The 14159-nt window shown below is 34.7% G+C and overlaps 1 protein-coding gene across 3 annotated transcripts in view; it reads right to left on the reverse strand.

Annotated features, from left to right (window-relative positions):
• Positions 1-14159, reverse strand: part of LOC6053665 (serine/threonine-protein kinase minibrain) — a 91192-nt gene that overhangs the window by 10394 nt on the left and 66639 nt on the right. For all 3 annotated transcript variants that reach the window (XM_038260333.1, XM_038260334.1, XM_038260332.1), the window contains exons 5-9: positions 5779-5947; positions 5545-5712; positions 5300-5473; positions 5123-5235; positions 4443-5064 (exon numbers count right to left, since the gene is read on the reverse strand). In XM_038260333.1, coding sequence (XP_038116261.1) covers positions 4443-5064; positions 5123-5235; positions 5300-5473; positions 5545-5712; positions 5779-5947 — 1246 coding nt within the window. The remainder of the gene's footprint in view (positions 1-4442; positions 5065-5122; positions 5236-5299; positions 5474-5544; positions 5713-5778; positions 5948-14159) is intronic.

Consider the following 14159-nt stretch of genomic DNA (forward strand, 5'->3'; position numbering starts at 1 on the left):
CATTTTGCATTATTGGTTTCTCCATACGAGGCTCCCTACATATTTGAAGCTGTCCATAAAAAAAATCTTTAAAAATAAAATAAAAATTGACCAATTTTAACTTCATCGACTTTTTCAAAATCTTTTTTGTACGATTAAGTAGACTAAAAGTGCCAGCTTTCAATCTGTAGTGCATGACGATCGAGTTTTTTTTTTCAATAAACAGTAATTTTTGGAATGTTTCGTAAATACTCAGAAATATGGTCAAGCAAAATTTTCGGAAGTAAAATTTAATTTGCAATCGAAAAATGCATTTTTGAAAAAGTGCACCCTTTTCTACTAGTAACAATTTTGTATTTTTCAAATGTTACGTATAGATTATATTCTCGTCAATCTTTGAAAAAAAAATATATTTTTTTTTTGTAGCTGAGAAATTGTTTCACAATTTCCTTTTTAACACCCAAAAGGCCATGCTCTCTTAGAAACAACATTTTAAAATGTAAAAAATCATATCTCCGGTTGGTTTCAACCAATTTTGATGAAACTTTCAGAGCAGGTCCAGTTTTTAGTAAAGTTTCAAATGAACTTTGAGTTGGGTCAGAATTCCGGATTGTTCCGGATTTATCGCAGATTCCCTTGGGGTACCTTTGTTTTGGCCAGTGGGGTCACTTTATGTTTACTTAATATTTTTCTTTAACAGTATAAAGTTTTAGTGGAAAAAACTGAAGTATTATCAAAAACAAATACTCCTATGCGTATATGGCATATGATGACCCCTCCACATAGCCCTGGGACCACCGGAACCGGTTCCGTAGTACAACCGTGGGGGACAAAATCTAGAAGTCACAGAAATATGTCATGCGAATGTCAAAAAACATCTACTGGATCTGAAAAGTTGATTGCTAACCTTCAAAAGAGTGTCCGAGGCCATCCGGACACTTTGGCCACCTGGAACCGGTGAATCCGGAACATGGTTCATGGTAGAAAAATGTGATCTGTAATTCCCATAGTGCGACAAGTCAAAAAACATCTACTGGCTCTGAAAAGTTGATTGCTACCCCTCAAAAGAGTGTCCGAGGCCATCCGGACACTTTGGCCACCTGGAACCGGTGAATCCGGAACATGGTTCATGTTAGAAAAATGTTATCTGTAATTCCCATAGTGCGACATGTCAAAAAACATCTACTGGCTCTGAAAAGTTGATTGGTATCACTCAAATGACTTTCCGAGACCATCCGGACACTTTGGCCAACTGGAACCGGTGAACCCACATTTTTCTTCCATGAACCATGTTCCGGATTCGACGGTTCCAGGTGGCCAAAGTGTCCGGATGGCTTCGGACACTCTTTTGAGGGGTAGCAATCAACTTTTCAGAGCCAGTAGATGTTTTTTGACATGTCGCACTATGGGAATAACAGATAACATTTTTCTACCATGAACCATGTTCCGGATTCACCGGTTCCAGGTGGCCAAATTGTCCGGATGGTCTCAGAAAGTCTTTTGAGTGATAGCAATCATCTTTTCAGAGCCAGTAGATATTTTTGACATGTCGCATGATATATTTCTGTGACTTCTAGTTGTACTACGGAACCGGTTCCGGTGGTCCCAGGGCTATGTGGAGGGTCATCATATGCCATATACGCATAGGAGTATTTGTTTTTGATAATACTTCAGTTTTTCCACTAAAACTTTATACTGTTAAAGAAAAATATTAAGTAAACATAAAGTGACCCCACTAACTGGAATCTGCGATAAATCCGGAACAATCCGGAATTCTGACCCAACTCAAAGTTCATTTGAAACTTTACTAAAAACTGGACCTGCTCTGAAAGTTTCATCAAAATTGGTTGAAACCAACCGGAGATATGATTTTTTACATTTTAAAATGTTGTTTCTAAGAGAGCATGGCCTTTTGGGTGTTAAAGGTCGGGGATCCGTTGGTACGAGTTGATCCGACCTTAAAATAGAAAATTGTTGAGAATTTGCTCAGCTAATTGAAAATGGACTTAAAAGATGTTTTTTAGGTTCTGACTAGAGCTGAGCAAAAAAAAAACGAGCCACTCAAAGAGCCGGTTCACTATAAAGAGCGAACGAACCAAGGCTCACAAAAAAAAGAACCGCGGTTCTTTTTTAAACTCCGGATTTTTAAAAGAACCGTTTCAAGATGGAATGATTTTTAAACTTGTTATAAATATAATGAATTGAATTTCGAACAAATTGCATCATAAAATTTGTTTTTAGCAAAATTAATCCCAAAATAGCATTCTTTTTCTTAGAAAATCCAAAAGTAAATGATTTTCTAAACAAAATGAAACACTTTTCTATATATCTAATCGTTTAAAATTTATTAGCTTGTAAATATTACCAAAAATCTACTAAATAGCTGAGAGATATTTTTTTGCGGAGCGAGCTGAGAGCTTTATATAAAAAAAAATCTTTTGCCTGATTAAACTTCAGCGTTTATAGACTTCATCGATTAAATCAAAATTTAGAAAAGAGTTCGCAGAATATTTTCTCCAAAAAAATTGTCAACATAAGTTCAATTTTAGCAAAAATGAATGCAAATGATTTATAAAAGTCCAATGTAAAATAACTTTAAAAATCACACCATTCTGGAAGATAACCTTTTGATCAAAATGTTGAAAAAGAGCGAAAGAGCCATTCAAAAAAGCGGCTCCCCACCTCTAGTTCTGACAGGTCATATTTAAAAGGGGGGAAGACATTAAAACTAAGGGTAACCTATCCAGATTTTTAAGCGAAGATGGCTTTCGAATTGTGAACGCCCGAAATGTCAAAGTCATGCAGTGGTTCCAACATTACAAAAAAGTGTACCATGGCATGACAGTCAAATTTTTTTCTAATGTTGGTGCTACTGAGCGATTTTGACATTTGGGACGTTTACAATTTGAACGCCATCTTCGCTTAATAACCTGGATTCTTCAACTACCCAATATTTTGTTCCATCTGACTGGCGAAAAATTGTAATTTTTACCTAAAAATCCATAAATAACAAAATGTCTTAAATCTCGAACGAAACTAAATTTACAGATATGGCAAATACATAATTTTAATCTTGAAAGAGAACGTTCTTTTATTACGTAACGCAGTAAGGGGGTGGATCGAAGGCCTTGTTGAGCTCTATAAAAATGTTTAAAATTTGTATGGAAATTTTGTTACGAAATTTTGTTTTTTTTGCGTTACGTAATAAAAGATCGCTCACATAGGTATTACGTCTATGCGTTGCCTTGATGTATGACTGATCTGAAGTTTTTTGCCTTCCTCACCTTACTGAAGAAAGGCTATAAAATCACTCGAAAAACGAAATTCTTAATTTGACCTCCTAGACCCACCTTCATGTATACTTATCGACTCAGAATCACATTCTGAGCAAATGTCTGTGTGTGTGGTGGGTTGTTGATCAAAAAAATTTGCACTGGATTATCTCGGCACTGGCTGAACCGATTTGAACCGTATTGGTCTCATTCGATCCGTCTTGGGATCCCATAAGTCGCCATTGAAAATTATAAAGTTTAGTAAAGTACTTCAAAAGTTATGCTAAAAAACTATTCTAACAAAAGTCCGAAAGATTGTAAAAAGGGTGGTTTTTGTAAGAAACCCCGTCATGCTATACATTTTTAGAAAGGTATTCGAAAGGCCTTTCCAACGAGTTTAAAAGATTGAAGATCTGTCAACCCTATCAAAAGTTATGCGCACTTAAGTGCTATTTATGCACTTTTTAGATGCCGGATCTCATATATTTCGATGAAAACATTGTCCGGATCTATCATGCGACCTGTCGTTGGATAGGTGATCAAAAGACCTTTCCAACGAGTTCAAAAGATTGAAGATCTGACAACCCTATCAAAAGTTATGCGCACTTAAGTGTTATTTATGCACTTTTTAGATGCCGGATCTCGTATATTTCGATGAAAACGTTGTCCGGATCTATCATGCGACCTGTCGATGGATTGGTAATCATAAGACCTTTCCAACGAGTTCAGTAGATTGCAGATCTGACAACCCTATCAAAAGTTATAAGCACATACGTGCCCCGAATTATGAAGATCTGATGGTATGAATAATGAATCAAATTGATAGAACACTGAAAGGTCCGCCCTTGTGTATCTATTTTGGATAGCATTACCCTCTAAATGTGAGGAAGTCAACAACCACCTAAGGGTGGATTAAGTTAGGTTTTTTAGTTTCAAAAGGAAAACAAATTTGATTAGTACGCAATGTTAGTAACGCTGTTAGGTGAGTTAAATTTCGTTGGTGAAGCAGCAAAAGCAACAAATCCTAAAACAAATGTTACGTTAGGCCAGGTGAAGTTATGTCTCCGACACCAGATGGTACACATTGAATGATGATGGTTAGTAGTTGTTGGTAGTAACAGCGTGTGGTTGTGTGAAGTGTAACGGAAGCGTTGTAAAAACAAACAAACAAAACTCAAAGTAACGCCTTACCGTGACTGCTTGGGTCCTGCTGCTGCTGCTGCTGCAGGGGTTGTTGCGCCGTACTGCTGCTGACCGACGGACTCGTGCTGAGCGAGCTGCTGCTGATGGCCGTGTTCGCCGTGTTGGTGCTCTCGTCCGACGTTCGCTTGAAGAAGTTGTGTTGCAAGGCATAGTACGGTGTGCAGCGCGTCTTCGGGTCGTAGTCCAGCATCCGCAGTATCAGATCCTTGAACTTCAGGTAGTCGGACACGCTGTGGCCGGGTTCGCCGTGCCTCCGGCCGCCCGGGCCGCCCGTTTCCACGCCGAGGATGTCGTGCAGCTTGCGCGAGCCGGGCGCCTTGTACTTGCGCTGGTTTTGCGTCTTCCGCAGCACGTAGCTGCCGTCGGAGAGCTTCTCGAAGAACTTGCGAGTTTTGTGCGCCTGGTCGAGGATGTGCTTCGGGGGCATCCCGAGCACCTCGACGATCTTGTTGATCTGGTCGGCCTCGTTAGAGCCGGAGAAGAGCGGCTCGCCGGTGTGCATCTCGACCAGGATGCACCCGAGGGACCACATGTCTATTGCTAAGTCGTACGGGATCCCCAGCAGCACCTCGGGCGACCGGTAGAAGCGTGATTGTATGTATTGATATATCTGGAAAGAGGGAGAGTTGCTTCAAGAGGTTGCCTTCGATCAGATCGTGCACACTCACCCTTTGTCCTAGTTGGCATGAACTGCCAAAATCTACTATCTTAATTGCTGACCGTTTGGGGTTACATAATAATATATTTTCTGGTTTTAAATCACAGTGTATGATATTTAATTCTGAAAAGACGGACAGAATTTTGATTAGAACAAATTTAAACTCATCGAACAAGAACCTCCGCACCTTGTGAACTTAAAAATAACAGCGCCGTACACAGCTGCTGGGCAAACTTCCTCGTCAGGTTCAGCGACACGCCGCGGAAGTTCGTATTGCGCAGTAAGTCGTATAGGTTGTAGGACAGCAGCTCGAATACTAAACAGAGATGATTCCGCCACATAAAGTGCCGCTTCAGCTTGACTGCAAAATGCATCAGAAAAAAAAGTGTCATAACTTCAATTGTCGAACCGTCGAAGAAAGGGATTCCTTACCGATGTAGTACTTGTTCTCCGCGTCCGCCCGGTTCATCATCTCCAGCAGGTTCACCTCGATTTGTGCTTGGCTCAGGAAGGGTCTCTTGTTTTTGATGATTTTGATCGCCACCTGGCACTCCTCCTCGTGGTCGTACGCCTTGACCACCTGGCCGAAGCTGCCTTTGCCTTTGATTTCGAAAAAAAAATTATTAATTGTAAATCTCAAATCAATGACCAAAAAAACCAACTCACCGATGAGGGAGTCGATCTCGTAGCGGTCGAGAAACTTCTCGCCATTTTTGATGATGTAGTCGTGGTTCTCGTCGTCGTAGCCGTCGTTGTACAGCTTCCGTTCCTTCTTGTGGGACGTGTCCTCGCCCTGGGTTTGTTGAGCTCTTCGTTTCTTTTTGGCATAGTAAACCTGCAGGAAAAAAAGGAAGAGAGAAAAACAGAAAGCCATTAGACAATATGAAGTGATTGCTTAAATTTTATTGAATTTCTTTTGTTGGCAATTGCATATTCAAAAAAAAAGTGTTGTTACGTTTCATCCTCCCCTGTAGATTCAGAATTGTGGTGTTGCTTGAACACTAGTGCTCAAGCTCAACACCGTTCAACGAATCATCGCTGCGGTAAACATTACGCAGTGGGCCTGGCCACTTTTAGGTTGGTGGCATAACAATGCATTGGAATGCAACGGCGAACTTCAATTTTCAATTTCAAAATTTTAACTTTGGTCTACAATATGAAACGGAGAAAATTAGGTATGTTTGGACCTTTTAAAAAGTTATGCTTGATTTGAAAAAATTAATATTATTTTTATTGAAAAGCACAGAAAATTTCATAATAACTTAATTTTTTTAACATTGAAAATTTAACTTGAATCAGGTGACAATTGAAAAATAAATCCACTTTTTATCGATTCGAATTCTTTGTAGGGCTGTAAAAAAATCTCATCATTTCAAAAATATATTTTTTTACGGGTCGCTTTTCTTCATGAAGCATTTTAAAATATGAAAAAATTAAAATTTCAGAACATTATAACCTTAAAGTGACTTTAACTTTAAAACAGTGCACTTTATCAAAAAATCCAAGAAGTTATTTTTGATTGCAAATTTGTTTTTTTTTTTAATTTTAATCAAGTTTAACTTTTATTGATAAAAAATAAATTTCAAAAATACTGATGTTTTCCGTGTACCTATTTTTAACAAAAAACCTAATTATAACCTACAAATTTGCCGACTTACCAACTCGATCAGAAAATCCCATCTCAATATTCATATATTTACGACCCGAGCAGACAGAAATAACTTCGAAATAACATTTTTTGATATTTGAACATACTAGGCTAATAACATTTTATGTTATTTATAACAAGATTTGTTATTCGTCGTTATGATTTTTTTGTTATTGAATTGTTATTGTAATAACAGACTAATAACGATTTTAATTATTCTTCGAACAAATCTTTGTTATTATTTTTTGTTATTTTAACAACTAATACGATCATCCCAATAACGGTTTGAGGTATTCTTCCATAACAAAAAATGTTACTCCAAAGTTTTTTTTGGCTTTCAACCAATATCAGACCAATAACAAATTTCGTTATGATAACATAAACTGTTATAAAACTCTTATGCAAAAATGGATTTTGCAAGAATATTCCATAACACTTTTTATTATTTTAACAGTATTTGTTATTGAAATGGCATGAATTTAGTTATAACCGTCTGTTCGGGGACCCATTTTGTAAGACCAGACCAAACTTATGTCGCAAAATTGTTTCTTTTGACATAGGAAATGTATGGACAACATCAAAATATAAAAATACAATGAAAAGTCGATCTGCGAAATCGCAGAGAACTACTCAGTAAAAAAAATCATGGTAATATTACATTTGAGAAGGGTACATCTTTATGTCACAAAAAATGTGTAATTTTACCTCTGAAAATTAAATTTATACATTTTTTTATTGTAGTACTGGTTTTTGCGAATACTTCAAAAGGAAAACAAAATGTTTGATAAATATTTGCAATGGCCTAACTTGCCTAACTGGCTGCACAGTAACAAAGAAGCTTAATTTTGGAGGAAAATGAGGATGGTTGAATAATACTTATTTTTTTGGTAATGGATAATGGTAATGGATTTTGGTAATGGTAATGGATTTTGGTAGTGTACATCTGGAAGGTATTTATTACCTCATTTATGTTCTATTTTTACTTCAATTTAGACTGAAAAAGTGACATTACACCACAAAAGTGGTATAATTACACATTTTCAGAGGTAAAATTGCACATTTGTTCTGACAAAACAGATGTACCCCTTCTTCCCAGATGTAATATCACCATGATTTTTTTTACTGTGTACATAAATAATCTGTAAAAAAGTGAAATCTAAAAAATACACTTTTTATTTCTGGAGCAAATTTGAAAAGGGCGCATAAGAATTTAGACAGCTGCAACTATTTTGCAAATTTCGAAACAACAAATAACTATATATCAAACTCCTAAGTGTTGAGAAGTACACAGTAAAAAAACATGTTAAACTTACATCTAAAAAGTGGTACATCTTTTATGTCAGAAAAAAGGTTTAATTTTACCTCTAATAATGTGTAAATTTACATCTGGCAATCGCTAGGAAAAAATATCTGTAATCCCAAAAAAATATCAAACCGGCGATAGTTACATCTAGCTTACTAAGTCAGCGCCCTAACCCGCACGGCCAACTCGCCTCTGTAAAAAACTGAACTGAAGTTTTCACAGCGCCGAGTTGGCCGTGCTGGTTAGTCTCTTAGACAATTTTATAGCAAATTTCTGAACTTTTCAAAAAAAATATTTTTAGAAATGGTCACTCATGGTCACTATTTTTAAAAATTGAAAAACTGCAAATATTTCGCTAAAATCAAACTTTCGGTGGCTATATCTTGAAAACGGAGCCCGTTATCAAAAAATCTGTAGAGTACTTTTCGATTGCGAAATCAATTTTGCATTAAAAAATAATGTCAAACTTGTTTTTGCATGAAACTTCAATTTTTTCCAAAAATCACTATTTTTTCAAAAATTTATAACTCGGCGGCAGATTTTCTGACCATGTTTCTCTATGGCTCAAAAGTTGCGGATCCCCTAAAACATATCAAAAAATCTCGAAAATCAAAAAATACGTATTTTGGGAAATTGAGTTTTAGTAAATGAAAAGTTGATTAAATAATCTGCAATTTTTTTTCCGTGTTCCTATTTTTTTTTTTCAAAAGTCCTCAACAATACCTACAACTTTTCCGAAGACACCAAATTGATCGGAAAATTCACTCAAAAGTTACAGCTGTTTGAATATTTACATACCATTTTTGTACGGACAGCAGCCAAAATTGTATGGAGACTTGTATGGATGAACCAATCATACAAAAAAGTTTATTTGGTCATAGGGAAGGCCCCCACAACGTTTGAGCCAAATCAAAAAATACAAATAAAATCCATTTCCGGTGTTGGTAGAGAATTGTTCATATGCGTTTATCCTTTGCTATTTTCATCGGTTTGATGGATGGCCGAGCGGGCTAAGGCGCCAGTCCTTACAGTTGGTGCTGGGTTTGACTCCCGTCGGTTGCACCTTTTTTTGTGTTTCCAAAAAGTTGTACATGCAGTGTTTAATATTAAGTGTCTTTTTTGACGAAGGTGATGTGCAAAGTTGAGGCCAAATGAAAAAAAATACGAAAAAGAATGAATCTATTGACGATTTCTTTTGTAAATAATTATAAAAGCATTGAACAAAAATTAAGTAGAAAATTCGAGTTAAAATGATGAAAACAAACATCAGCATCAACAACAAAAACAACAAGTCCTGCAGCAGCTGCCATTTTCAGACAGGACGACGAGAGGGTGGTTTTGTTTTTGAGTCACACAGTCTCCCCATCGAACCCCCACCTCCCCTCTTTTCTACTGAAAACACACACACACACACACACATAATCAAGGGCCACCCTTTTTGAATTAGTAGTGGTAATAGTTTGACTGATAAATCTCCTTCTTCCTTCACGCACACAACCACACACATGTTCGTGGTGGGGCTCGCAAAAGTAGCGCACAGGATCGATACCAAGTCCTGTGTGACACACACACACACACACACACAAACACATACACAACTTTGCAAGAGCTTTTCTCCCCCTCCCCACAACCTTCTTCCCTTCTTTTAGGAATCAGTGAGCTTTTGCACTTGTCAGGAATCCCTTTTTCCCGCGTGCAAGTATGTGTGAGTTTAGTCGAGGACGCTCTCTCTCTCTCTCTCGCTCGGTTGGTGGAGCGGGTTGTTTTGATTTGGTCTGGTGGGGTGGAGGAAGAAAGGCGGTGGCGAGGGGAAAAGTGCAGGCAAGTGCTTTTTAATGAATTAATTGATGGTTTGGCCCCCCCTCGCTCGCTGTTTGGTGTTTTGGTGCGAGTCGCTGGCTGGGTTTTCCTCCGTATAAGACACGATACGGGCAATATTTTGTAACGATTAAGGACGAGCCCAAATAAGCGGCGGGCAGGTTGATGTCCGATCGCTTAAGGTGACACCGTCCGTCAATCATTAGGTTGAAAAAATAGTGTTAAATGTTCATAGCTATTTTTTTTTGTCGAGAAACAATTGTATTTTTTTTTTTTTTTGAAAGTGTCCAACAAATTTTCAAAATGTGCAATATGGGTATCCAACGAGGCGCAATTTTGTATCCTATTTTACTTTATAAAAGTTGTTTTTTTTTTAATACTAAATTTACACAAATTACCATCTTTTTTGAAAATACTCAAATTTCCAAAAAATGCAATATGGGTTTCAAGCGGAGCGAAATTTTGTAAGCTTTTTCACTTTATAAGATTTTTTTTTAAATACTAAAATTGTCACAAAATACCGATTTTACCGATATGAAACGAGAAGAAATTTCGTGTGCTTTTTAAATTCATTCGAGTTTTTTATTTTAAATACTAAAATTTGCGCAAATTTTAGTATTTTCGAAAAATACGGCTTATTGTAAAAAAATTTATATTAAAAATTAGATTTTTATGACTATGAATTTAATTTAAAAAATACTTTTTAACTATTTTTTTTAAAATTTTACTGCATAAATCAGGGGTCCAAAAAGATATCTTTTGAGCTATAGTACGTGACGGTGCAAAATCTGGTTCAGGAGAGATGAAATTAAAAAAAATGTATTTGAAAAATATAAAAAAATCCGGATATAAAAATATTTAAAATATTTAAAGCAAAAAAAAATAATAAAATAAAATAAAAATAAAATAAAATAAAATAATAAAAATATTTAAACAATATTCAATATGCAATAAAAAATATTTTCTTGACAATATTTTTGATGAAATCTAGAGTCTTTTTTGAAAAGGTCCTACTAATTTTCAAAATGTGCAATATTGGTATCGAACGAAGCGCAATTTTTTATGCTTTTTCACTTTATAAGAGTTGTTTTTTAAACACTAAAATTTACCTAAATTACCATATTTTTTGAAAATACTCAGATGTTCCAAAAAAATGCAATATGGGTTTCAAACGAAGCGAAATTTTGTAGGCTTTTTCACTTTATTAGTTTTTTTTTTTTTGAAAATACTAAAATTGTCACGAAATACCGATTTTTTTTTCGAAAATACCAAAGTTTAAAAATTTGCAATATGGATATTAAACGAGATAAAATTTAGTATGCTTTTTAAATTTATTAGAGTTTTTTTTTAAATACCAACTTTTGCACAAATTTTGGTATTTTCGAAAAATACGATACTTAGGCCGATGCAAATATTTTTAAAAGTTTTTGTCCCTCGGCTCTGGCCGGAGTCGGGGGGGGGGGGGGGGGTTTTCAAAAAATGTAAAATTTGACGAAAACAAAAATTTTAGCGAAAAAAAAACTTAAGCAATAGTAGACATCGAAAATTTTCAAAAATTCAAAAGATTTTTAAATCAACCCAAACATGCTAAAAATGATTCTAAACGCAGGGGCATTCATTTTAAATTGATTTTAACTAATTGCACTTAAATTTTCATAAAAATATTAAAGTTTTTTGAAAAAATATTTTTTTGCCCCCTGATTTGTCGGGCCAACATTAAAGGGGGGGGGGGACAAAAACTTTAAATAAAATTTGTACCAGCCTTAAGATTTAAAAGAAAAAAATCTTTGTCACCCTAATGTAAATTTATATTATCATACAATAATATCTTGTTAAGTGTGATTGTTTAAATTTTATAATCTTGATAAAGAAAGTCGGCAGCGAAATTATGAAAAAGTATTGATTGTATCAGACTTGAATTATGTAAAAGCACTACCGATCAATTTACGCCGGTTTAGCGTCCCAGACCACCAATTCACCAATTGTCGCCTGATAATCTACGATTTCGCAAATCGACTTTTTTTTTCTTGCATTCTGTCTTCGTGCAAAGTTGTAGGTTATGATTAGGACTTTCCAGAAAAAGGTACACGGAAAAAAATCCCACGCTGGTATTAAATTTTTTATGACTAAAAATTAAATTTCCAAAATACTTTTTTTATTGGTGCAAAATCTGGTTTAGAAGATATCTAGATTACTTTTTCAAAACAACCAATGTGCCATGGGTTTCCTATATACATAGGACCTTTTGAAAAAGTAAGCGAGATATGATATTTTGAAAAATAATTGTGCTTTTGAAACATATAAAAAAATCCGGACAAAACAAATATTTCAAATATTTCTTATAGCAATATTTAATTTGCAATCAACTTAGCAATCGAAAATATTTAATAAATTTAATCAAAAATATTGATTGATCTAATCTAGACTCGTTTTTTTGAAAAGGTCCTTCAAACATATGAAACAAAAAAGCTTATAGATTTTTGAAAAAATGCTTGAAATGTACCGATTTTATGTAATAGCTAATTGCAAGTATAAATTTTTCGATTTTCTTTCATTTAAAAAATATTTCTGGTTTTTAAAAAAGGTCTAATGAAATGGATGAAAACCCTTCAAGATGGCCTGTCTGTATATTTGCTGACTATATTTAAAAGATTGGAGAATCCGAAAGGTATGTTCAGGACATAATATTTTGTAGAGGGACAGGATTGTGAACATTATCACGATGGGACACATATTTGAACATTTTTCCGATGGGACAAACATATGTGTCGTTGATTACTGAATTTTTGGAACAAAGTGGTAAATATTATTAATGTAGGTGAAAGTAACACAACAAACGAAGCTATTCCAATATTTAAGTCAAAATCGACAAAAATGCAAATGGGACATTTATGCGAACATGGGCAGTATACGACCTTTAAAAAAAACTCTAGACATCTTGAAAGAAAGCACCCATGAAAAAATATGTTTGAAAAGCTTACAAAATTTCCTACAATTTTCTACTTGGAACTTAGAATAACGAGCAATTTGTTTCTGAGATACAGCCCCACAGAGAAGAATTCGAATCGATGAAAATGAATGTCTTCAAGTGTCACCTAATAAGTCTGTATTTTAAACTGACAATATCTCGGAAACTATTGGTCCGATTTTAAAATTAAAACTTTTGCGAAAAATATAAAATAATAATAATAATTTGATCCAAAATGAGAAACATGCAAAATTATCTATTTTAGACATTACTGAAAGTTAAGCTTAATTTTAAAATTCAAAAATAATTTGCAATATTGTAGAACCTAGATAAATTAATCCGGAGTAATCCTTTTCTCGATAGTACAACAGCAAATCTTTAAATGTTTTTGCAAAATGATTTTTCTGCTTAATTTTATGTAACGTCTTAAATAATAATTCAGTAATTCGGGATAAAAATGTCCATATCTTTCAATCTTTCAAAATGTCCAAAATAAGAATATAATAAGCTCTTTTCAAATGTTAGACTTGAAAAAAAAACCTAGCTTAATCCACATTGATGTTGTTGGTGCCTTCCTCTCATTAATCAGTAATTCCACAGAACAAAACTTGATATTAAAAAAGGTCCAAAATTGATTAAGAGTTTCCTTGGAAAAACAATTGAACTTTTTCCGTAGCTTAAAAACCCCCCCCCCCCCCCCCCACTCGTGGACAATTCTCCATACAAAAACTTTTTGTATGGATTGTGGATAATCGCCATACCCCTCCCCCTAAAGTGTCCACGTGGTTTATGGATGGTCCCCTATGCATTTTTGGGTATTAAAATTTTCGTTTAAATGATAAGAAATGTTGGCGCTTAAAAAAAAGAGTAAAATTGTTTTAAAAAAACGTCAAAAAGAAATCAAGATTATTATTTTTGAAAGACTCTATAATCTATTGTCTTTTATATGACAATAGATTATAGGGTTTTTTTTTCAAAAAAAAAATAACTCTAGAAATGAAATGAAAAAAATAATTTTGGAACCACTTTAACTTGATTCCTACACTAATGACCACACAAATGACTAAACGAACCAAAGAACACTTGAACAATTGTGAGCCTTTCATATGAAATTGTTGGACATGGATCATTTATTTCCAAATTATCAATGTCCGACCTACAAAAAGGTTCTTCAAATTTAACTCCAATTATTCGTTTTTTTTTTTTTTTTGTTTTCGTTTTTTAGATGTATTGGAAAGTTCTCTCAAATAACATTCTAAATATATTTCTGATAAAGATTTTACTTTCAAAAACCACCATTTGTGAAATCT

This window comes from Culex quinquefasciatus, chromosome 3 (assembly GCF_015732765.1).
Source record: "Culex quinquefasciatus strain JHB chromosome 3, VPISU_Cqui_1.0_pri_paternal, whole genome shotgun sequence".
NCBI lineage: Eukaryota > Metazoa > Arthropoda > Insecta > Diptera > Culicidae > Culex > Culex quinquefasciatus.